The sequence below is a fragment of the Microtus oregoni genome, unplaced genomic scaffold (genome assembly GCF_018167655.1).
Source record: "Microtus oregoni isolate MIOR12 unplaced genomic scaffold, Mior012 000002F_ref0000024, whole genome shotgun sequence".
Lineage (NCBI taxonomy): Eukaryota > Metazoa > Chordata > Mammalia > Rodentia > Cricetidae > Microtus > Microtus oregoni.
The window spans coordinates 86,829,274-86,853,128 of NW_024543061.1; the positions used below are offsets into that span (position 1 = coordinate 86,829,274).

Below are 23,855 nucleotides of genomic sequence, written 5' to 3' on the forward strand. Positions count from 1 at the left end.
AAACCTCGCTGGACTGGTGCCTGGCATTGTCAGGGGACAGTCCAGATTCCAGTCCCAGCTGATCTCACCGTGCTAAAGTGACTGTGGTTGAATTGCCTCTCTAATGAGAATCATTCTCAAAGGTCGGCTTTTTGGTTTGTTTTTAAAAGGCAAAAGAATACCGGTTGAAGGCGGATCTGTGATCTGGAAACAAAAGCTCCCATTGGTAAAGGTTCTAAAGAACCAGGGACTAAGAAAGAGCCTGTCCTTCTGTTGACCCACTGAATCCACCTCGTTGCTAATGGAGGCACAGACAGATCCAGGTCCAACCTCTTTGAAGTCGTAGCTCCCAGCAGCCCCCAGCCTAATGTCTAATGGTAGATGTGGCACTTTGCCTTGCCACAGAGACAGCTAAATCTTTGGCCCCTCACCTGCACCTTCCCCATCCCCAAAACACTGAGAGTGACAGATACGGAGTGGAAGCCATCCAGGAAAGGTTCAAGGCCTGTCAATCACAGCGCAGTATCCCAAGTTTCTCGGAGAATCCGAGAAAGTAACAGCGTATATATAACAAACAGCAAGTTCATGCATTTGTGTCTCTTCCCCCTAGCAAGGCAGAACTCCGCTAGAATGTTCTTTCTTGCTCCTTATCCTTGCTTATAATCTGCAGAATGCAATGGCTGAAAGCCCCCTCTCTGTGAAGCAGCAGACTTGGGGGGGAGGGAGTGGGGGAGTGATGTAACTTAGGGGCCTGTGCCTGCAAGCATCTACCTCTTCACCAGCCCCTAGAGCTCAGCCTTCTAACCAAGCAGCCTCCCAGGGAAGGCTATGGTTGGGGTGATGGGGGTGGCTGGGCAGGTGCTATCCGGGGTCAGATTTGTGCGCAGAAGTGACAGGCAGAATGCGTCTCAGTGTCCTCTCTATTTACCCGCTCCTTCCGGTGCTCACTCTGGGCCACTGGCTCTCCAGAGACCCTGCTCTGCCGTCTCCGGTGCTGGAGCCCTGAATATGCCATTGCCCTCCTGTCTGTCTGTCTGCCTGCCCGCCTTGTCCATGGAGTTAATAACTTTTCTAAAACTCCTTAGCTCCAGTAATCCTTCAGCGAACTCATGAACCACCAGACTGGTCACAGTTCAAACCAGTTATGACTGGTCCCTGAAATCTCACACAGGAACCGCCGAGCTGCGGCGGGAAACCTGTACAAATGACTTGTGCTTAGGGAGAAGGCACCGCGAACCCGCGCGTTTGTTTGCTTCTTAACCAATTAACAAAAAGTTTAAAGGCCGTGCTGGAGGAACGCACAGTGCTGCTGCGGAAGTCGGGAGTTCGGTTCCCGTGTAGGGCGGCTCACAACCGTTCGTCCCTCGGGCTTGCGGAGTCATCTGCCGCCTTTGGCTTCCCGTCGCCTGCGCTCACGCGCACGAACCCACACAGACACGTCGATAAAAGACACAGAGAGGCCATTTACACGGAGGGCGCCTGACGTGCCGGCGGGGCCTAGCTCGGGGCCGCGGCGGCGGAAGGAAGCGCAGGCCCGGCTCGGCGGAGGGTGTGAGCCCGGGGGAGGAGCCTGCGCGGCCGGGCGGCTGGGCGCAGCGGCCCAGCCATGTCCGCCGAGGAGATGGTACAGATCCGCCTGGAAGACCGTTGCTACCCGGTGAGCAAGAGCAAGCTGATCGAACAGAGCGACTACTTCCGCGCGCTCTACCGCTCCGGCATGCGCGAGGCCGTGCGGCCCGAGGCCGGCCCCGAGGTGCAGCAGCTACGCGGCCTGAGCGCACCGGGCCTGCGGCTGGTGCTGGACTTCATCAACGCGGGCGGCGCGCGCGAGGGCTGGGGCCTGGCGGAGGACGAGCTGGCCGAGGCTAGCGTGCTGGCCGAGCTGGTGGAGGCCGCGTCCTTCCTGCAGGTCACGGCGCTGCTACGCCTGTTGCTGTCGCATGTGCGTCTGGGCAACTGCTTGGAGCTGTACCGCCTGGCTCAGGTGTACGGGCTGCCCGACCTGCAGGACGCCTGCCTGCGCTTCATGGCCCTGCGCTTCCATCAGGTGCTGTGCCAGCCGCACTTCCCGCTGCTGCTGTCGCCGCCGCCGGGTCCCGGGGACTGCAGCCTGAAGCAGAGGCTGAGGGAGGACCGCATGCGCGGGACCCCGGTCCTAGTGGCCCTGGGGGACTTCCTCGGGGGACCCCTGGCCCCGCATCCCTATCAGGGGGAACCCCCGTCCATGCTTAGGTACGAGGAGAGCACGGAACGCTGGTTCCCACTGGCCAACAACCTGCCCCCTGACCTGGTGAACGTCAGGGGCTATGGCTCAGCCATCTTGGACAACTACCTCTTCATCGTGGGCGGGTACAGGATCACCAGCCAGGAGATCTCGGCCGCACACTCCTACAACCCCACCACCAACGAGTGGCTGCAGGTGGCCTCCATGAACCAGAAGCGGTAAGTGCCAGCTTCATTCATTGCCCAGCTGTTTGCTGGCCAGAGGCGGTGGCATCTCGCTGAGTGCTGCTGGCCTCGTCGCGCCTGGCGAAGTTCCCAGAGAGCCCAGGGCTCGCCAGGAAGAAGTCACCTAGCCCAGTCACCGGCCTTCTTACCGGTGCGAGCCTTATGCTTCTCTGTCTCAATGTGCTCGCAGAGGATACTGCAAAAGATAACTGCTGTTTTTTCCATCTCTTTTTCTTTCCTGGTCTGATTCGAATTATAATGCGGTTTGGGCAGCAGCTAATGCTGGCTTTGGGGGAACTTTTGTTGTTGCTGTCAGTGACTTTGGGTAGGAATCCGCTATCCCTAGGATGACATTGATACGCGCCACATAGGGGTTCTTTTCTTTTTCCCTTTCATTCTCCCCTCTTTTATCCTCCCTAGACAGCAATCATCTTTGACCCAAAACTTGAGCCCCGAGTGGTTACCTACAGAACAGGCATGCCCTGGTCCCTTTGAGTCCCTTGCGGCAGTACCATCAGCAGAAAGCCTACATACTACCCTCCTGCTTATGTTTGGTGGTTTTCCTTTATCTCGGTGCGCTCCTCCGGCTGGTCTTGAGCTCCTGGACTTGCTAGGCCCAAGTGATCCTCCTGCCTTCTAGCCTTCAGAGAAAAGGTTTGCACTACTGCAGCCGGCTTTCTACAATAAATAATCTCTGTTATCTATAACTTCAAATGAAATGCCTCTACCATGCCAGTGGTTGTCAGACTATCATTTAGGGAATGAAAAAAACCAGCTTGGTTGAGTCTATGAAGCTGTGGACTCATAGGGCCAGAGGCATTTCTTCTTCCCTCCTTCCCTCACCTTTTCCTTCCTGTGGAGTCCTCTTGCCTTGACCCTGGGTGACTTGGAGAAGAAAAGGCACAACTTGGGGCCAGGGTGGGAGGAGAAGTAAGGAGAGGAGTCAGGGGAAGAACATGAGAGAGAAGCAGATAAAGGAAGAGAAAGGGAGTCAAGACTGCAGGGCCCAAGTTGCCTGGGAAGTGAGATCCTGTGTTGCAGGCTTGTTCCCCCGGCTGCTTAGAAGGCTGAAGCAGGTAGGTTCCACGTTAAGGACCTTTCTAGGTTACAGGTGAGTTCCGGGCCAGCCTGGATGATGAAACAAAACTCAGAAGAGTGGGGAAACGGTATCTCAGTGTGTGTTGGAGCGTTTGCTAACCACTCATGAGGCCTGGATTCAATCACCAGCATCCCAGAAGCAGAGAGAAAAGTGATCAGGAGAGGACTGGCAGGCTACTCTCTACCAGGCCACCGCCTGCTGCCATCCAAGTCCCGCTGTGGTCTCCACCCTGAACTGGAACCGCCTGGGCCCATCACAGGACCAGGGACTCTGAGGTCAGAGGTTATTTGCAGAAACAGATCTTGTTCTGCTGGCTCAGACGTGAAGAGCACTTGCTGCTCTTGCTTAAGACTGGTGTTCAATTCCCAGCGCCCACACTGGGTGCTGTAACTGCAGCTGCAGGGCATCCGGGGCACTCACATGCATGTGTGCATACACATACAGGCACGCGAATAAAAATAAAAAATAAATCCTAAAAATCGTGGCAGGCTGAAGCATAAGAAGTAGAGATGAATGTGTCACTCACTCCCTGTCCCTTCCCGAGGTACTAGCTAGGGGTTGCGGGGGGGGGGGGGGGGTCGTCTACTCTCCTGTAATATGATACTTACATCACATCATTCTGGCTTGAGAGGCTGAGGCAGGAAGATCTGTTGTCTAGCCTGAGCTACAGAGACCCTTTCTGAAAACAAACAAAACAAAATAATAAAGCTTAGCATCAAAAGTGTTATCTCAAAATACTTTTTAAGTGCCCTAATTAATTAGCAAAGATGGTGCTCTGAGATTGGGTGGAAGGTTATAGGTCCTGTCTTACCTCTCTCCTGCGTTTCTGAGATTGGGTAGAAGGTTTTAGGTTCTGTCTTACCTTTCCCTTGCGTGTCTGAGATCGGGTGGAAGGTTCTAGATTCTGTTTTACCTCTCCCCTGCGTGTCTGAGATCGGGTAGAAGGTTCTAGGTTCTGCCTTACCCTGTGTGTCTGTCTCCAGCTCCATCCACTTGGATTAGGGATGGTGACCTTAACTCCACAGTCCTGACCCCTCACCTGTCTTTTCTTTTTAGCCTGAGATCCTTGGTCCCTTTGCCTCAAAGTGTTTTTTCTGTTCTCTTTAAACATGGTCAAGCTGTGTTGCACCCCTGCCTCACAAGGAAGCTAAAGTGAGTTCCTCCGCCTTCAATGCGGTGCCAGGCACCTGAAGCAGCTCCAGGAAGGGAGGGTTTGTTTTGGCACATGGTTGAGGGCAGAGAAGGCGTGGTGGTGAGAGCCCGAGGGAGCAGTCAGGAGTGACGGATGCTGGTGTCCAGCTTGCTCTCCTTTTTATAGTCTGGATCCTAGATGGTAGAATAGTGCCGCCCACTTTCAGGGTACGTCTTCCCTTCTCAGTTAATCTAGAATATTCTTCGTGGACCGCCCGCCCAGAGCTTCTCTCTGTAGTTCTAAATCCTGTCGAGCTGAAAATATTAGCCATTGCCACGTGTCCCTTGATTATTTCACTGTGAGAAATTGTATTTCATTCTGAGATAAGGGAAAGCGGCTGTGTGGGGACGGGGGTATTATTAAGGACCAAGAATGACGGCCAAGAACACACAGTGGAACAGAGTGGCTCAGCTCATGGCAGAGGGGTGTGTGTGTGTGTCCAGTCTTGTCACAGTGTCACGTGACTCCATCTATGGCTGATGCACTGATGAGGTCAGAGGCTCCTGGCTCAGCCCTCCCTAAATCTACTTGTGAACAATGCAAGGGGACCAACCCTTCAATGCATGAGCCTTTTACCCACTAGGTACCCAAACCAAAATAGTGTCTACACATGCATGTTAGGTATTATAAATGCGTGGATGCTTACATAAATATAGGCGTGGCCAGCATTATCATCTGGAGCTATGCGTGTATATATTTCTGAGTGAGTGGGGCATGTATCTGCATATTTTTACTCTAAAATTATTAGAGTACTTAATGGTTCTTCTAATTAATGGTTATTGTATATGTTTATTTGTAACGATTACTTAAACTCTTCTTTTATTAATAGAAGCTTGGGAGTCAGATATGAGCTTAAAGCCTGACTGATCAGAGAAGTGAGGTCCTCTCTCTCTCCATCTTTGATTCAAACTGGCCACAAATCTTTCTAACCCCTCCCTACTACTTCCTGTGTCTCTCTATATGTCCTGGGTCCTCCAAAACCTCTATGACTGATTCCAGTCAGCTAGCAGCTGGCTTTGTTCTCTGATTCAAGGTAAATTTTATTGTCAGTTGGGAGCGTCAGAGTGTGATCAAAATATCCCACAAAAATTTTTTTGTGTGTGTTCACAGATGCGTATCTATTGATATAATTTCTGGTTTGGTTTTCTTTGTTATTTTATTAATTTTCTTGAGCCAGGATCTCACGTATCTAAGTGGGCCTTGAACTCTGTATCTGAGCATGGCCTTGCATTTCTTCACTTCCTGCCTCCACCCCAGGAAGCTGGGATTTTGGCACACACCAGCACACTGGGTTGTTGTCTTAGTGTGTGATTCAACACTGGAGTCCTAAAGTGGCAGGGTGAGTGATGTCAGTGAGTAGAAGAGTGGGTGGCAGTTCTGGGGGACCTGGTGTCCGTGTGTCACCCACAGACCTCCTCACCCTGGACCACCCTGGTTATTCCCTAGTGGAAGTGAGGAGTCAGGGTGTGAGGTAACGGAGTCTCTAGATGTTGGCAATTGATTCTGTCTTGAAAACAAGGGCATCGCCAACAATTGGAACATGATGCAGCAAGCAGCATGCAGCTCAGTGCTGGCCATGCAAGCGCGCAAGCCCCGGTTCCTAGACCCTGGGTTTGAGTGGCTACATGCAAGAAGCAGTTTTATCTTTTCAGCTGGATTTGCTGTGTGTGACTCTTTTATATCCTGTCCATGGAAGTTTTCTCCGGCTGAGAATGTGGACTACGTCTCGGTACCACGTTCTGTCATACGACTTTGCCTTTTTGTGCTGAGATGTGAATCTCTGAGATTTCTTTTCAAGGTACAGTGTAAAGTTACAGGCTTGAAAATGACCGTATCGGCCAGTGAAATGATCTCAGTTGTTAAAGCCACATACAGGCAAACCTGATGATGAGCGGAGTTCAGGACTCACATGGTAGAAGGAGAGGATTGGTTCCTACAAGCTCTTCTTTGACCTTCCCATGTGTGCCGTGGCCTGTGTATGTGTTCGCACGCACACACACACACACACACACACACGTACACACACATGTAATTTTTTAAAAATAAAATGACTGTACAAGTCCCAGCATTTTTTTATTTTGGAAGCTTTTTTCAGGCATAAAACACTGGTTCGTTGTCTGAACACAGATTTGACTCTTGACATGTAAAAGCTTGCGTGACCACAGAATTGCCTTCCCCTCCCCACCTTAATTAGGGGCGGCTTGCAGGAACTGGCCACTGACTGCAGCTGGCCTTTGGAACTGTCCTTAAATGTCTAAGATTGTTCCTAGGGTCTCCCTCTGCCCTGGCCTCTGCTCCGAAGGTGGAGCCAGGTGGGTCCTGTTTGTGTGAAAGCAGCAAGGTCGGAGAGGCCTCATGGGCAGCCAGCTGTTGGCAGAGGAGCCTGAGGGGGAACCCTAGAGGGACTTTGTCCTGCTGGGGAGCCCACACAGCTGGACTCCAGGGGAGGAGAGAGAGTGGCAGGCCTGTTAACCTCTGCAGCCGAGTTGTGGCCAACAGTTGAAACTGCTTTTTGAATTTCCCACAGGTGGTTGGAGCCACAATGAGCGCTTGTGTTTCCCACCTTCTTCCATCTCCATCCTGGTCCCCAGGGGAGGTCACTACGGCCCTTGTGTTTCCCACCTTCTCCCGTCTCCATGCTGGTCCCCAGTGGAGGTCACTACAGCAGAGGCAGGGAGGGGAAGGAGCGACCGAGGAACTGGATGGGGACGCGCACACTGTCCAGGCCAGGGAGGAATGTTGAGTTTCACAGTCACAGAATTGTCTGTAGCAAGCCACGGTGGCTTTTTGTTTCCGGAACTCTGTTTCTGGGTCAAGCGTTGTCCTCAGTTCATCATTAACCCCAGCAACTCTGCGAGGCTGGCTTTGTTATTGGCCCCATTTCTCCAGAGAGTCTAACTTCCTTTCACGCGGTCACAGGACGAGACCCCACTCTGGGCCATTGCCCTCCTCATTATGGTTTTCACGGCTGTTGGTCGGGGGCCAGGTGTTTAGCAAAGTTCTCATCACTTAGGTTTGAAGTGTGTGCTTGAGTCAGGGTCTTGCTGTATAGCTCAGCTTGGTCTCTCACTGTGTAGCCCAGGCTGGCTTTGAACTCTTAAGATTATCCTGCATCAGCCCCTATGGAATTATACCCCCTCCCTGCCTCTGCTTTGGAAACTGAACCCAGGGCCTCGGGCGTGCTAAGCCATGCTCCATTGTCGTCAGGCTGTGACTGCAATCCTAGAGGGCTTTTTATTTCTTCTCAGTGAAATGAAAATTAAATTGCAGCCATGTCTAATTTTCCCCACTTGCTTTTTATTTATTGTAAACGAGTCATATACAGCTACAAAATGGAGGCTTATTTGGTATGACAGTTAGCATCTTCCTTCCTGAACAGAGTGTGTCAGGGGCCAGTATGAAGGGAGAAGAGGTAACTGGGAAGTTATCGGTGGCTCAGACGCACGGCACCGTCCCGCTCCTGAGGTGGGCAGTGTGAGCCGCTTGCAGACACTGCAAATGAGGTGTCGGGGTGTGCAGAAGGGATCACAGACTGCAGAGCTCTGGAGGCCCTCTGCGCTGCAATGAGAAGCCAGCCCTCTCCCATGGAGTTAAGAAGCTGCAGTCCAGGCTGGAGAGAGGGTTCAGCGAGTACGGAGGCTGCTCCTGAGCCTGACGACCCGTGCCCACCCCTGGGATGCGTGTGGTTGAAGGAGAGAGCCAATGCCTGCAAGTTTTCCTCTGACCTCCATCTGTGCACTGTGGCATGCACACTCCCACATGCACACAGGTGCACACACATGCGCACGCACGCATGCAGAAAGAGAGAGAGGAGCTGAAGCAATGGTTTCACAGTTAAGGGCACACACTGCTGTCCCAGAGGACCTGAGCTCGGTTCCCAGCACCCTTGTCAGGTGGCTCATGGTCGCTGTGGGCACCTGCATTCATCTGCCCTCACACACACCCAGCCTCATGTGTATGCAATTAAAAACAAAAAACAAATCTTTTAAAAAATAAAACCAAGGCTTAAGACATGAGGAAAATCACCCTCCTCATGCCCCATAGAGCAGCCTGTGTGCTTGACTCTACTTCAGAGATGGGGAAACTGAGGCACAGATCTACTGAGCTTCAGTCCCTGCCCAAGGTGGCACAGCTGTTGAGCAGTGGAGTGTAGATTTCCTTGTGCAAGCCCGGAGTTGGAGCCCTCAGCGATTTGCCTCTAAATTTAGCAGTTGGTTTGTTTTCAGGTGGCCAGCCCATCTGCAAGCAAACCCAACATTAATAAACGTTTCTCTTGACGAGAGCTCGCACGTACGGGGTTTGGAGGGATGAAGTTGTTTACTTAGCTGCCTGTCCGATTGGTCTCAGAAAAAAAAAAAAGGCCCTTACCTGTTTGCTTAAGACAGAGGAGCATGCTGGATGAATCCCACACGGTGTTTTGATATTACAGAATTTACTATCTGTGTACCTGTGGGAAGTGAAACCAGCCTGAGCCGGTCAGGATTTAGTGCCTGTTTACAAACGTTATTTCCTCTGGTTCACCAGATCTGCACACACAGGGAGGGCATCATGGTTGGACGTTAAGGACCATTGGCAGTGGGGACCCCCCAGTTGCTGCCACCAGGGTGAAGTCCATCTGCATGGCTGGCTGGGTTTAACAGCTCCAAGGCTCTAGGTGAAGGACTCTGGGTTTGCCCTCTCCTTTGGAAAACAAAATGGAACCGGTTCTTGTGCATCCAGACACCATAAAGCTCTGTGCTTTCTTTGTGCTCTTGCTGGCGAATGCCGTACCTTGCTGTGGCCCTGGACTCGATCTTCCCATGCACATGGCCTGGGCTGCTGCTTTGCCTTTGTGGCTTCTGCCCCGTCTTTCCTCCAATGTCCTTCTTCCTGGAGCAGTCCTTGTTGGAGTTAGACACAAGGGCCGTGTCCAGCACGCTCATTTCACGCGGCACAAAGCCTCGAGGTTGTACCGAGAGCATCTCTTGCTTGCCTGTTTAGTCCCTAGGGTGAGATCCCCCCACCCCCACGTTAGAGGTGAGGAGCTGAAATGGACGGGGTGCCCAGCCTTTGTGTTGTAGCCCACTGCAGGCTTGTGAACTTGCCTGTTGTGTGTCTCTACAGAGGGGTGGGGACTCCCTCAGAACAAACTGACTTTGTTTTACTCAGCTAATATTTGAAGCTGACGAAAACACATTTGTCGAGACATGTGTTTGTTAACATCTATAAGTAAACTACTGGACCAGAGGATTTTAATTCGTTCATCTTAGCCCTCCCACTTATATATAGCAGTTGGGTGGTATATGAGCTGCCCTCTGGTGAGGGGGGGTCCCTACTGGTGGCTATGGCTCTTCTTGGCCACCCATTAATGCCTCTATTGTACCTGGATGGAACCTCCTCTCTGAGGGAAAATGAACCAGCCATTCTGGGAGGAGAAAGCCTAGGGGTGCGTCTGTGAGTCTGTGCTCTCTCTCTCTCTCTCTCTCTCTCTCTCTAAGATGTATTTTAAAAATATTTAAATGTATGTTTGTATGAATATATGCCACCTGTGTGCAGTGCCTGAGGAGGCCAGAAGAGGGCGTCAGATCCCCAGAGCTGGAGTTACAGGAGGTTGTGAGCTGCCACATGGGTGCTGGAAACTGAACCTGGGTCCTCTGCTAGAGCAGCCAATGCTCTCACCACTGGGTCCTCGCTCCAGCCGTGGTTTCTCTCCTGCCTGTCCCCCTGGAATATCATGTCCTAGCGTCTGTAGGTAGTGATCCTCGTTGTCCCCACCCTGTTCACTTCTTCCCTTCTCCTCCCCCACCTTCAGGCTGGTCTTGGGTATTTCTTCCCCAGCTGGTGACGCTGTTTGGTGAGGTTGTGGAATGTTTAGAATGTGGGTCTCTCAAGGGGTGGGATTTGAAGGCCACACCAAGCTGCTGCCTGGTTCCTTTCCCCTTTGGTGTAGGATTCCCATCTGTTTGTGTGTTGCTTTTATTGGCTGATGAACAAAGAAACTGCTTTGGGCCTGATAGGGCAGAACTTAGGTGGATGGAGAAGACAGAACTGAATGCTGGGAGGAAGAAAGCAGAGTCAGGGAGAAGCCAAGGATCCTCCACCTCAGACAGAACACAGGTTAGAATCTTGTCAGGAAGCCACAGCCAAGTGGCGATACACAGACTAATGGAGATGGGTTAAATAATATGTAAGAGTTAGCCAGTAAGAAGTTAGAGCTAATGGCCAAGCAGTGTTTAAATTAATACAGTTTTTGTGTGGTTATTTTGGGGCTAAGCAAGCCGGTCGGCAGGGACAAACAAGGGGCCCTGCTCATTGTAACAACTGGTGCTTCAACATGGTAAACTACATCCACGTAAAACCTGAGAGGGTCTGCTGGGGAGCTTCCTCTCTCCACATCTCGACCAGGACTGACCTTGTGGGCTTGTTTCTTTCTTTCAGCTCTAACTTCAAGCTTGTGGCCGTCAGTTCGAAGCTCTACGCCATCGGCGGGCAGGCGGTGTCCAACGTGGAGTGCTACAATCCTGAACAAGATGCGTGGAATTTTGTGGCTCCCCTGCCAAATCCTCTGGCGGAGTTCTCTGCTTGCGAGTGCAGGGGGAAGATTTACGTCGTTGGCGGCTACACCACCCGAGGTGAGGGGGCGGGGAGGGCGTCAACCGCTTTTGCGTAAACTGTAGCGGCCCGGGCAGGGCAAGACTGGCCGGAAGAAGCTGTGTGTCTGAGTTTGATTTTGATTTTGCGCACCAAATGCAATAGACTCGCCTAAGGAAGCCAGTTCGATGATGGCATGAGTTAGTGAGCAAGGACCTTCGGGGCCTTCTGTGCGCCTGGTCATGGTTCAAATGGAAGAGAGGAAGCATGAAGGATTGTGAATATTCCTTGTGCTTCTGGAAACCCAGCCTTGCGGTCAGCACCTGAAGCCTGATGTTGGAGTTTCGGGTCACAGCTTTGCTTGGGAGGGAAGCATAAACTAAGTGCCCTTCTCCCCTCAGAGCTGGGCCCACCCACCGGTGCCATGCCAGACCTGAGTTGAGGCTTTGCTTTACTGGACAGGCCCTGTTCCTTTGTCATTGGGTGGGCGGACGTGAACACAAGAGAGCTCCCTAGACCAGATGATAGTGCCCGAGTGGCGTGTTCTATGACCTCGTGTGCTTTTCTCTCCGTGGTAGGCATTTTATAGGAGCAGTGTGGAAATAGGACCATCCCCAGGTTTGGTGCTACTGTGTGTAGCCAGGAGATCCCAGGCACCATGGCTGTGGAAGAGGAGCAATGCTGGGTGCAGGAGAGAACTGCGCCCCTTTCCTCTTTGCCTCCTCGGAGGTCTCTTGGCCTCGGGGATTTCTTCCGTGTTGGGTGTACCTGACATGCAGTGCCCACGGCTGAAGGAGAGGTGTCCCTAGACTCGTGGAGTTGCTGGTGTCGTGGTCAGCTCATGATTCACTGGCGTGTGATGTGTGATGGACAGGGCAAAGTCATTTATGGTGTGATGGGGCAGATGGAGCTTTCCGGCCCTGACCGATGAGACTCTGGGGCTGCAAATGACCATGTGGAACTTTGTAAATGACAGACACTAGCATAGTATTTACATAGGTGACCCAGAACTGGGTGTGAGGGTGCAGCCCAGTAATCCTAGCACTGGGGAGGCAGAGGCGGGGGATCAAGACTTTAAGGTGAGTGGGAGAGAGTAGACCATGTCTCTCGGGGAGGAGAGAGAACACTCCCTCACCTCTTTAACTCTCTGCCTGATGGCTTCACCACGCGTCTCTGCCTGTCTTCATGGGACTTCTCCACGAGTCGCTGTCTCTAATAAGGATTCTTGTACCTGGGTGAGCAGTCCTGAACCGTCTCTGTGTAATATCATCACTTATACGACTACAGATCTGTTTTTCAAATTTTCATCTTTTTTTCTCACTGGTTGGTGCTGAGGTTGAAGAGGTGAGCCTGCCTTTGGGTGGGGGTTCCCCACTCCCCTTTGTAGGTGGCCAGTGTATGTGTGCATCTGAGGAGAGGCAGAAGCAGAGGGATGTGTGTGCAGGAAGCCCTGAGTTCTTCCTCAGATGCTGCCACTTCCCGGTGACCGCCATGAGGATAAGAGGCTTATTTAGCGCTTTCTGGGTGGAGAAAAGAGAATTTGCCTTTGTTAGTAGTCTTCCGCTGTGGCTCAGGGCACAGCCATCAGCTGACTTCACGTGTTTAGACAGCCCTAGCCTCCGCCATACCTGAATGCTTCATCTCTGTCTCTGGTTTTCTAGTGAAGTAGCTAGCTGGTTGCCTACCTACAGACATTTCTCCTTTCTTTTAGGTGGTGTGGTTTGTGTTGTATAGAGCGTTGTAGCGCAATCCTCCTGTGTGAGCCTCGGGTGCTAGGTTACATGCATGAGCCTCTGACTCCTTCAGATGGAGACAGAACGCACTGTGGCTGACATGGAACCAGACTGCCTCAGCTTCTCCCCCACACAGGAGCTGCCACGTCCTACTGGGGACGCCGTCCTTCTGGTAGATTTCCTGGCTTTTCCATGACCTTGACTGAGCAAATGGGCTGTAGATTCGACCTGGAAAACCCTTCCTGTGTGTTTTGAGCTTCAGAAGCCACCACTAGTGTGCCTTCTTCACTTGGGCCACCCAGGATGATGTCGGTCCTGGATTCCCTGTGCCAGAGACCATGATGGGCGGTCAGGCGGCGAGGCTGGATGGGTGTTTGTGTTCCAAGCGAGAGGGCTGGGCCCTGCTGTCCTCTCTAGCTCTTTTCTGTCCGGCTTTTCCACCACTTCCTGGTGGTTCCCGTTTCAATCAGGTCTGCCTAATTGTTAAGAAAAGGACCAACAAAACAGAACAACCAAGAAGAAATAAGAACCAGGACTTGAGTTGGAATCTCATCCTGTTGACTTCTTAAAAGAGACTTAAAATTCAGTAAATAACGGCTCATAACTTTTTGTTTGTGTTTGAGACAGGATTTCTCTGTTATGTAGCCTGGCTGCCCTGGAACTGCATATATAGCCTAGTCTGGCCATGACCTCATCCAGTCCCACCTCTGCTGGGATTGAGGGCGTATACCATCACACCTGCTCTTTCTTGACTTTTATAGTAGAGCTGATTATTTTGGTTCTTACCAGGCAGTAGAGAAATGGAGGTGCACGGTGTGGCCCCCTATCCTTGTCATCTTGTCACTCGGGAGGCTGGGGCAGGAGAATTGCTACAACTTTGAGGCCATCCTGCAGTACATAGTGAGTTCCAGGCCAGCTGAGCACAGCTAGAGAATGAGGCCTCTTCTCAACAGACAGCAGAAATGCAGTGGGAAGTCACAGCAACCCAGAGGGCAGAGGGATCCATGCTAAACGTAAAGACCAAAGTCAGACTGCGATGCAGGGGCCCGAGCCAGTGCTGACCGAGTGGGGGGAGCTTGCAGAACTCCCAGGAAGGCCTGCAGGCTGTCTACTGGAGTGAGGAGAAAGTTCCACGTGACCCAGGCAGGTGTCCTTGGTAGATTAACAAGAGTTCCTTGTCTGGCCCCTAGAGTCTTGTTACCTGGCCTATAGAGATGTGCGGACCTGTGTGAGGACCAGAAGGCAGTTTCCTAGGGGTGGAAAGCCTGTGGGCATGGGGACCCGCATTCACTAAGGTCCTGGGTTCTCTGTGCCCTGCTCGCTGGGAACCAGATTTGGCTCTGGAGCTTTTCTCTCTGTCTGTGTCACCTCCGCCTGCTCTGTCTTTCTGAGATAAGGTCTCACGGTGCAGCCAAGGCTGGCCTCAAGTTTGCAGTCCTCCTGCCTCAGCCCCTGAGTGTCATGGTTACAGATGTGCACCATCATGCCAGACCTGACTGTGGAGCTCTTACTGGTAGCTGCAGGTGAGGTGGGGGTGGGATGGGTGTTCACCTTTGCTGCGGGAGTGTCAGTTGCTATGGGCGGGTCTGTTGCTATGGAAGAGTCTGTTGCTATGGGTGGGTCCATTGCTATGGGAGGTCAGTTGCTATGGGCGGATCTGTTGCTATGGGTGGATCTGTTGCTGCGGGAGGGTCAGTTATAGGAGGGCCTGTTGCTATTGGAAGATACATCGATATGGGAGGGTCCACGGTTGCTATGGGCGGGTCTGTTGCTATGGGAAGATAACATCGATAGGGTTACGTGCTGGTCCACTGCTGGGTGCTTGTGCTTGGCTGGCTCCCAACCAGAGCTGTTTTTAACCACTGATAGTTTTTTGTTGTTTAACAATAACTTTCTTTTCTGGGCTTAATCCCAGCACTCGAAGGCAGAGACAGGTGGATTTCTGTGAGTTTGAGGCAGCCTGAGCTAGTTCCAGGACAGCCAGGGCGGTTACACAGAGAAACCCTGTCTCAAAAAACAATCGCAACAAAACAAAAACGAACAACAACAACAAAAACTTCATTTTTTAAAAATTGCTAATACTTTCCTTTCCTTGCTGTAGCTAAGACCATTTATGCTTTCCTAGAGAAGAAAATATTTTAAAAATTAATTTAAAAAGAGCAAAGCGAAGCCCTGCATTTTGAATCTCGCAGCGTAATTTTCTGTTTTTCTTATTTTGCAGTGTTGGGGACATCGCCGGGGCTGCGAACCACATGCACACTAGCAAGCATTCTTGGCTTTCTTTTTCCATTTACTCACTGAGTTTCCAGGGCTAGCCTCGAACTCACTCTGTAGCACAGGCTAGCCTTGAACTTGAAATCCTCTTACCTCAGCCTCCTAAGCAGCTGGTATGACAGACATTTTTTTTCTCAAAAAAAAAAAGAGACTATATTTATTCTCCAAGAAATTAGCTATTAATTAAAAGCAACGACAGAGAAGGCCTTTTCCCTGGCTTCTAGTCACATGGCCACAAGCAGGCAGGAGACGAGGCTGTTGATGTGTCTCTGGGGCTGCACTGGGAAGCGGGTCTGTGAGTCTGCTGCTGTGGCGGGTAGGAGCTGAGACTTCTGTGTCTCCTGACAGGAAAGCCTGTTCTGCTGGCTTCAAGGACAGACCCTGCTGGGGCTGGGCCTGCCTCCTGTGTAGTCAGGCATACTTAACTGTCCCTGAGAGTCTGAGGCTGTTGAAATATACGCTGACCTTGTGGCTCAGCCGGTTGCTGTGGGGGCAGGCTGCACAGGCCAATGGCAGAGAACGGCGCTCTACGAGGCATTATTCTAGGGTTTCCAGCGCTTTCTCCTGAGGCAGGCTGTGTTTGCAGTGCTGTGGATCTAGGGCTAACTGGATGTCTGGGTAGACATACCATCATTCTGCCAAGGACTAAGTTTTACAACGCGGGGCTTTCTATTTTGTGTGAGGCAGCATAGGTCTCCAAAGTTCTGATATCCTGGGCTGCTCGTTAAAGCAGAATTTGCTGCGGTGGTGAGATGGCGCCCTGAGCGAGGCCGCAGCCAGGGCTCGCTGAGTTAACTCTTCCCTCAGAGAAGCCGTGGCCCAGCTCTGAGGCCTACAGCATCTGCCTGCAGCCATCGTCTCCAGTGGCATCCACAAGTTGTCCTTAAGACAAAGCTGCCCTTTCCCGGCTGCCCTCAGACTCACGGTGCTCCTGTCTAGCTCTTCCTAGTGCTGGGACTGTAGGCTGTGAGCCCCCAGGCTTGGCTTCTGGCTTCGGGGTTCTGAGGGCCTCCCAAGAAGGGAAGAATCCAGATGACCCCTTCCCCTTCTGCTTGGAAAACCATTTCCCTAGCCCCTGCCTTTCTGACTGAGCTTCGGCTGCCTACGGTCACGTGGTATTTGTGGCGAAACTGGGTCCCCTCTGCCCGGGTGGCACACATCCCGGCCACTTGTCATCTGGCCTCCTTCTGTGTTTCAGATCGCAACATGAACATCCTGCAGTACTGTCCGTCCTCTGACCTCTGGACGCTCTTTGAGACCTGTGACGTCCACATCCGCAAGCAGCAGATGGTGTCTGTGGAGGAGACCATCTACATGGTGGGCGGGTGTCTCCACGAACTGGGGCCAAACCGCAGGAGCAGCCAGAGCGAGGACATGCTCACCGTGCAGGCCTACAACACCGTCACCCGACAGTGGCTCTACCTGAAAGAGAACACGTCCAAGTCGGGCCTGAACTTGACCTGTGCCCTGCACAACGACGGCATCTACATCATGAGCAGGGACGTCACCCTATCCACCAGCCTGGAGCACCGGGTGTTCCTCAAGTACAACATCTTTGCCGACAGCTGGGAGGCCTTCCGGCGGTTCCCAGCCTTTGGGCATAACTTGTTGATTTCCTCTCTCTATCTGCCCAACAAAGCAGAGACCTGAATGATTTAACAGTATCAGAAGAACAATCCGGTTCAAGAGGGGAGGAAGGCAACCCTCTGGCATTCTGACTCCAGAAGGGCACAGTAGATTAACATAGGCCATGTATGTCGGAGGCTTGGCTGGCTGTAAATAAGCTTACTTGAAAACTTGGGGGAAGGACACCAACATTATCCCTTCTAGCCTGTTTTACACATCATGGGAACAAATGTCATAAGTATTCTTCCAAACCTAACAGTCTTGGGCCAACGACCAAAACTCAGCATTAGAAAGTAGACAGCCAGGGTCTGCCCCGCAAGGGCCGAGGTCAGCATCTGACGCAATGGACTATTTGGATGGCTTTTTTTCTATGTTTTCCCCTCTGGGGGTGGAACCTAGGGCCTCATGTTAGTCCCGTAAAGATGACTTTAAAAAAAAAAAAAAGCTATTTCTTTAGGTCACCTGAGATGTCAGGAGTAGGGGATTTTCCTCTTTCATGTTCAGGGTTTTTTTTGACAAGCGTTAGGAACCTCCTCCTCACCCCTCCGGTCTCTCTTGTCACCCAGCTTCTCTGGTCAGGCGCCTTATTGTATATGTGTTTCAGGGACCCTCAGGTGTGTTCAGCCTTTTGACATTTAGGACTTGCATTACCGTTTCTGAAGTTCATGTACAATTGAGTTACCTTAAAAAAAAAAAAACCCTAATGTTTTAAGTAAGGTCCTGATGTTGAGTTAGCTAGTTATAGCTGTCCTCAGGGGCCCGCAGGTCGTGACTGCCTTGCATGCTGCAATGGTAGAGCCGGACAGAGACTCCGCGGCAGAGACTCCGCACACGCAGCTGGTTCCTCCACACGCTCGGATGAGCACACGCTAGCTACTTCTCCAGTCTGTCTGCAGTTGAGAAGGCTGCACAAGCAGGCAGCTCAGCCTCTTCGGCTGTGTGCAGCAAATGCAGGCCTGTGTGGGCCACGGACCCTGCGTTGTGAGGTCTCTGTTTTTAGAAGATTGCTCTTGACATTTTATAAATGGAGCCTTAAATGAGAGAGTACTGCATAAGGAGAACACGCCTTTATGAGTTACTTTTATTGAATGTATTGAATGTTTAGATCTTGTTTCAAGATTTAAAATTAAAAACAGACAACTTTTGCACATCTGGATAAGGATTCCTGCATAGGGGTAGATGTGCAGTCACTGTGTGCCTTTAAAGGCCAGGTTTCTGTAGCTCATTTACATTAGAAAGTGGGGGTGAGATTCCGCACAGACACTAACGGCCTCTTCTGGCATGTCTGAAGTGAGGTGCTGGCTCATGGCTCTCATGCCGACAGCAGTGAGCAACAGCTCTAGAGATTTCACCAAGGTGGTTCACGATGAATAAAGGGATCTGCCAATCATGGGTCCGTGTTTCTTAAAAAGACTTAAGAGCCCACTTAGCATGCACGAGAGGCCCTGGGTTTAATCTCCAGCACTTACAGCAACAAGGCCCTCACCTACAGGAATTTGGATTGAAGAGCTTTTGCTATGACCAGCCGCTCTCTTGGAGTAGAGTCGGCTAACCGAGCCAGCAGTGCCCGGTCAGTGACAGCCGCCTTCCACAGTTAAGAAAGCTCCGTAGAAAAGCCAAAGCTACAGGCAGATCCATCCCTCTCAGCTGTTCTCCTAGTGGCTGGTCACGCCGAGGGGGATGGCAACCCCCACCCCAAGTATCTTCAGGGTTTCTTTACAGCCATGCCTCTAATATACCCAGAGAGCCTATTTATAAAACTTCTATTTGCACAGCTATTTAAAAATTCGGTGTTGGAGGCCAGCCTGAGCTACAGCATTCTAGGATAGCCAAGACTACACAAAGAGACCCCATCTCGAAAAACAAAACAAAACAAAAAATCTGTTAGTTTTTATTTGGGACTTGGTGACAGATCTCAGGGTCTTGTCACCAAATCTACTAGTAGCTGTCCAGTCTATAACCTGCTTATAATGCTGTTGGAAGCTTGCAAGCCATTGCCTTATAGCCCAGGATAACCCCAAAGTCAGGATTCTCAGCCTGGCCTCCCCACTGCTGGGACTGTAGGCTTCGAGCAACCCTGCCTTTCTTTCTTTTTCCATTATTTTTTAAAATTGTTTATGCTGGGTTCTTTTTAAAAAAAAACCTCTGAACTGAAATTGTCACCAAAAAGTGGTACTTATAAATAGATTTAATTTATATTTCGCTGTAGAACTGAGTTTCGGGGAGTCTATATTTCACTACTGCACCTTAGAATTTAATTTATATTCCCCACCGTGACTCTCCACGCCTTCACTGTATTCAGTTCAACCCCATATTCAGAGATGATGGGAGTTGAGTTAGCATTGGGCAGAGATGGGCAGTCAACCACTTCTCTTCCCAAGCGCCGTCTTTTGGGCGTATTTCCTAATGCCAGCAACTTGGACCAAATGGAGGTGTGTCGCTGACATCTGACAAGCTTGTAGGAACCTGGCCTGGTAGGTCACCCTTGTATTGTTGATGGGTATGAGGATCCAGATGCACAGACTCCCAACAGAATTTTGTTATTCTTGCTGCCAGCAGTGCTTAGGGAAGGACTGGGTGGCTGTTATGGTATCCATCTGCCTGCTCCTTCACCCATGTGGGCGTTTTGATAGCTAGAGTTTCCTTTTGCTAGTACCAGTTGGAGGCTTCAGCCAATGGCTGTGTCTTTGAAACCCTTCCCGCCTTCAGGCAGCTCCTTAGATGATACTGTCTTTTTATTGCCTTCCCGTTCCCTCTTGCCTTACCCACCCCTAGATGTTTCTGAGGGGTTCTGATCCCACTGTGTGGCAGAAAGTGTCTGGGAGAACCCCCAGTGGGAGCTGCCTGCCAGAAGAGTCTGGTGTGTGGGTTGGTGGGGGAGCCCTGACGTCAGTGCTCCGACTCGAGAGGCTCCTCACCTCGGTACCCTGGAAAGGTTCTGAGATGATAGTGTGAGAACCCATAGCTTCTTCAGTCTGCTCTAAAATGTGGCATCAAAGAGGCTGGAAGGCTGGGCACGCCGGCCAGAAACAAAAGGCTTAAGAGGAAGCACGAAACCAAAGACGACTGTGACCATCGTGTTTTCTGTTTTGTTTTGTTTCTAAAACCAAGAACCCGAGAAATTCCAGAGGCCTTAGGTTTGCATTCGAGCTGAGGGAAGGAGAGTGTACTGCAGACAGAGGTAAATGTGTCCTTGTGCCAAAGTTGTTTAGGGGTGCCATCTGCAGATTCCTGGGTAACATTCAAGCCTGTTTGGCCAAAGAGGTAAACGGAGGCAGAGCTCTGATGTCTTTGTCAACCGGTGTTTAGTGAGTATGGCTTAGCGCTGCTGACCTAAGTGTCTGCTAAGGGCTTGTTCTAGACCAGGAGTGGGGGTATGAGGTGTGTGTCCCTCGCTCTCTGCCAGTGTTTGCTCTCAGAAGACCTGATAGCGCTACCAGACATCCCTGCCAGCCCGCCAGAGTGGAGTGAGTACCATTTCCCACCCCTGCATCAGAGACAGTGGCTGGGCATGAAGGGAGCCGTGATTTCAGGAAGCAGTGAGCTGTGTCAACTCCATTCCCTGGTGACCAGAAACACTGTCAGTGCAAGACAGTGCTGAGCCCGGGACACCGACCGAGCCGTCATCATTTCAACTAGGGTGTCGTCAAAGATGCCTGCTTTAGTCGGGCACACTGGGCCCTGTCTGGCGGCCTCTCGCATCTTGGCCCAATCTTCCCACTGCCTCGTGATTTAGTAGTAATCCCGGGAGCTGGTTTGTCCATAAATCTGAACACGTCCCATGTTTCGGTTTTTTACTATATGCTTTTTTAAAAAAGTTAACTACTTTTTATAATCCTTGCACTCCACAGTTTGCGAAAACACAAGAGTGACGTAAAACCTGTTTAGAGTTCACTCCGCACTGTAGCCCCGCAGATGGTTCTGATGAAGGGAAGGGAGGCCACTGGGTAAGGGTTTGGTGTGAGCAGGCTCAGCGCTGGTACCTTTGGGCCCGTGCCTTTAAAACATTCCCTTGGAAGGGTGGAAGGCCTCAGCGACACCCCCTCAGACACACTGTGCGCTGATTGGTTGAGTTTGCCTCTCTGTAATCGCCCAGTGCCCTCGCACCCGATCTCATTGTACGTGTTTGCTCTTCACTTTCTTCTGTTAGTTTGGGAACACAACAGGAAATCCATAGCCACGCTGCCAGCTTGACACAGCCATGTTCACCCATTCCTACAGGAAGCCCGTGAAACGTCCAAGAGGATCCATTCCAAAGAGCCCGGGGTGCTTAGTGTTTCCGTGGGGCTGGTTGGTGCTTTATGTAGTTTGTCACTGGCAAAGCAAAGGAAAATGTGACTTGCGTTCTGTGTCACTCCACGGTGGGAGTTTCACTGCCCCCTCCAGTGTTTCTTCCTTAGTTGTCTTTTTTATGGAAAAGGATAATCTTCACGTTATGTTCTGTTATGACCGACACTTTCTTTGTTTGAAAGGTTATAGTTTGGACACTGTCACATAACCACAATGATTGTGTGTCTCACACCTGTGAACCACAGTGCTGCATTCATTTTTTTTTCCTTTGGACTATGGAAGGAAATGTCTTAGAATAAAATGGTTCTCCATCAGCTTTCGATGTGTGGTAGATTCTGTTTCCAGCTGTGTGTGTATCCAGTGCTGCGCAGAGCTGGAGAGGGGAGTCCCGGATGAACTGGGAGGTTTGTGGGGTCCTGGCTGGCACGCTCAGTTAGGGGAGTGAACCCAGCCGGAGGGCGAACCACGCTGGGCAGTGGGGGAACCAGAGGGGTGAGAGTTGTGCAACCAGGCCTGGCTTTTTAGTAACTTTTTTAGAAAAGATTGTATTTTTAATTATGGGAAGGTGTGGTAGGGAGGCCGCTTGTTGGTTCTGCGCTGCTCAGCCCTGAAATAATCACCTAGAAACTATATTAATTTAATCACTGCTTGGCCCATTAGCTCTAGCTTCTTATTGGCTAACTCTTACATCTTAATTTAATACATTTCTAGTAATCTGTATATTGCCATGTGACTGTGGCTTACCAGGTAAACTTTTGTCTGGCTCCTCTCTCTGCCTCTGCCTCTTTGCTCCCAGCATCCAGTTTAGTTTTCTCTGCCTACCTACGTTCTGCCCTATCAACAGGTCAAGGCAGTTTCTCTATTCACCAATGGTATTCACAACATACAGAGAGGGGAATCCCACATCAGGGAGGGGGTGCAATATGAGTGCAGTGCCCATGGAGACCAGAAGAGGGCACCAGATCCCCTGGAGCTGGAGTTACAGGTGGCTGTAGACTCCCTGTGGTGGATGCTGGGAACAGGAATGCGTCCTCTTCAAGAGCAGCACTTGCTCATAGCCACTGAGCATCTCTCCGCCTCTCTATTAGTAACCTCGTGGTGTCTCCATGAAGACACATGCTTCCAGCCAAGCTAGCACGCATGAGACCCGGAACATCCGGCACCTCACTTTGTATGTGGTAGCCTGTGTTGGCTGTAGTCCTATGACCTACCAGGGCTATTTTGAGCACTCTCCATGTTTCCATAAACGAGTTGATATACTTGTCCCTTCTTCACAAATATAAACGGAGTCCCAGAGAAAGTGGGTACCCAACCCCACTGCATATCTGGAAACCAACAGAATGAGAAGCACCCCCTCCAGGCCAGGCTTAATGTTCTGAACCAGCAAAGGGCTGGACTCAGTGGCCTTCAGAACGATGGGGGCCAAATTTGTGACTTTACCTAAACCTGGAGGTACAAGAACAGTCATGGAAACACTGTAGATCTACCCCTTCTGAGGAGGCAAAGGAAGAGTGAGATTTCCTTCCTCCAGGCCCGCGAGCCACATAGGGGGAGCTGTTTCCACCGCAGCAACCCCACGATATGATCTACTAAGAACCCAACTGTTTCATGTTTCCCTAAAGCTGACTGAAAGTCTAGAACCGTCAAGCTGTGTGTGTGTGGGGGGGGCCGGGGGGCAGCAGGGAGGGGTCGTGTTAAGCTGTGTGTGTGGGGAGCAACAGGGAGGGGTCGTGTCAAGCTGTGTGTGGGGGGAGCAACAGGGAGGGGTCATGTCAAGCTGTGTGTGTGGGGGGAGCAGCAGGGAGAGGTCGTGTCAAGCTGTGTGTGTGTGGGGAAGCAGCAGGGAGGGGTTGTTTCAAGCTGTGTGTGGGGGGGGGAGCAACAGGGAGGGGTCGTGTCAAGCTGTGTGTGTGGGGGGGGGAGCAGCAGGGAGGGGTCGTGTCAAGCTGTGTGTGTGTGGGGGGAGCAGCAGGGAGGGGTCGTGTCAAGCTGTGTGTGTGTGGGGGGGGGACTCAAAAGACAGCTGCACCAAACAGCCCCCCACTTAGCCTAAGGGATGACTCTCAAAAGCTGTACAGTTTGTAGGCAGCTCTCCTAAAGGGTCTCCTCTCCCCATACATATTTAGCACCTTTGTCACTGGGTGGGGCGGGCAGAGGAGCCTCCTAAATCCTGTGCTTTTCTTGTGAGTCAAATTTGGGAAGATGAGGTTAATTCTGGTGGCTGAGAGTCCTGGAGAAGTAGGTTCTCTACTAGTGGTAGGTGCTTTGTATCCCCAGCCTTCTCTTCCACTATTGCATTCTGGGTGTGTGGGACATAGCTAGTGATTGATTGACTGATTCATTCATTCATTCACAGATTGCCAGAGTCTAGTGGCCACCTATGAGGAGCTGATACCCCTAACATCCCTGGGCTTGGGTGTCTGTGAGTCATGCACAGCCTTTTCACATAGTAACATCTGCAAATGCTCCCCCCGCCCCACACCTAGGGAGAAGGGTGGGCAAGCCAAGTGCTGTTTTTCAAGTATGCACGTAAGAAGGGTAAGTGTGCATGTTGAGTTTCTTGCACATGGAGCAACCAGAGGCTGCTGGGAAATGGACTGTGGAGTGGCATCTAGTGACAGATCCCATTGTCTTCGACACTTTG

General features: G+C 51.3%; 1 protein-coding gene across 1 annotated transcript; it reads left to right on the forward strand.

Moving 5' to 3' along the window:
• The first annotated feature begins 1,545 nt into the window (after window positions 1-1,545).
• Window positions 1,546-21,527, forward strand: Klhl42 (kelch like family member 42). The gene is made up of 3 exons (XM_041635362.1): window positions 1,546-2,421; window positions 11,136-11,329; window positions 16,494-21,527. The coding sequence occupies exons 1-3, from the start codon at window positions 1,586-1,588 to the stop codon at window positions 16,943-16,945; spliced, it is 1,482 nt and encodes a 493-aa protein (XP_041491296.1). The 5' UTR covers window positions 1,546-1,585; the 3' UTR covers window positions 16,946-21,527.
• The last annotated feature ends 2,328 nt before the right edge of the window (window positions 21,528-23,855 follow it).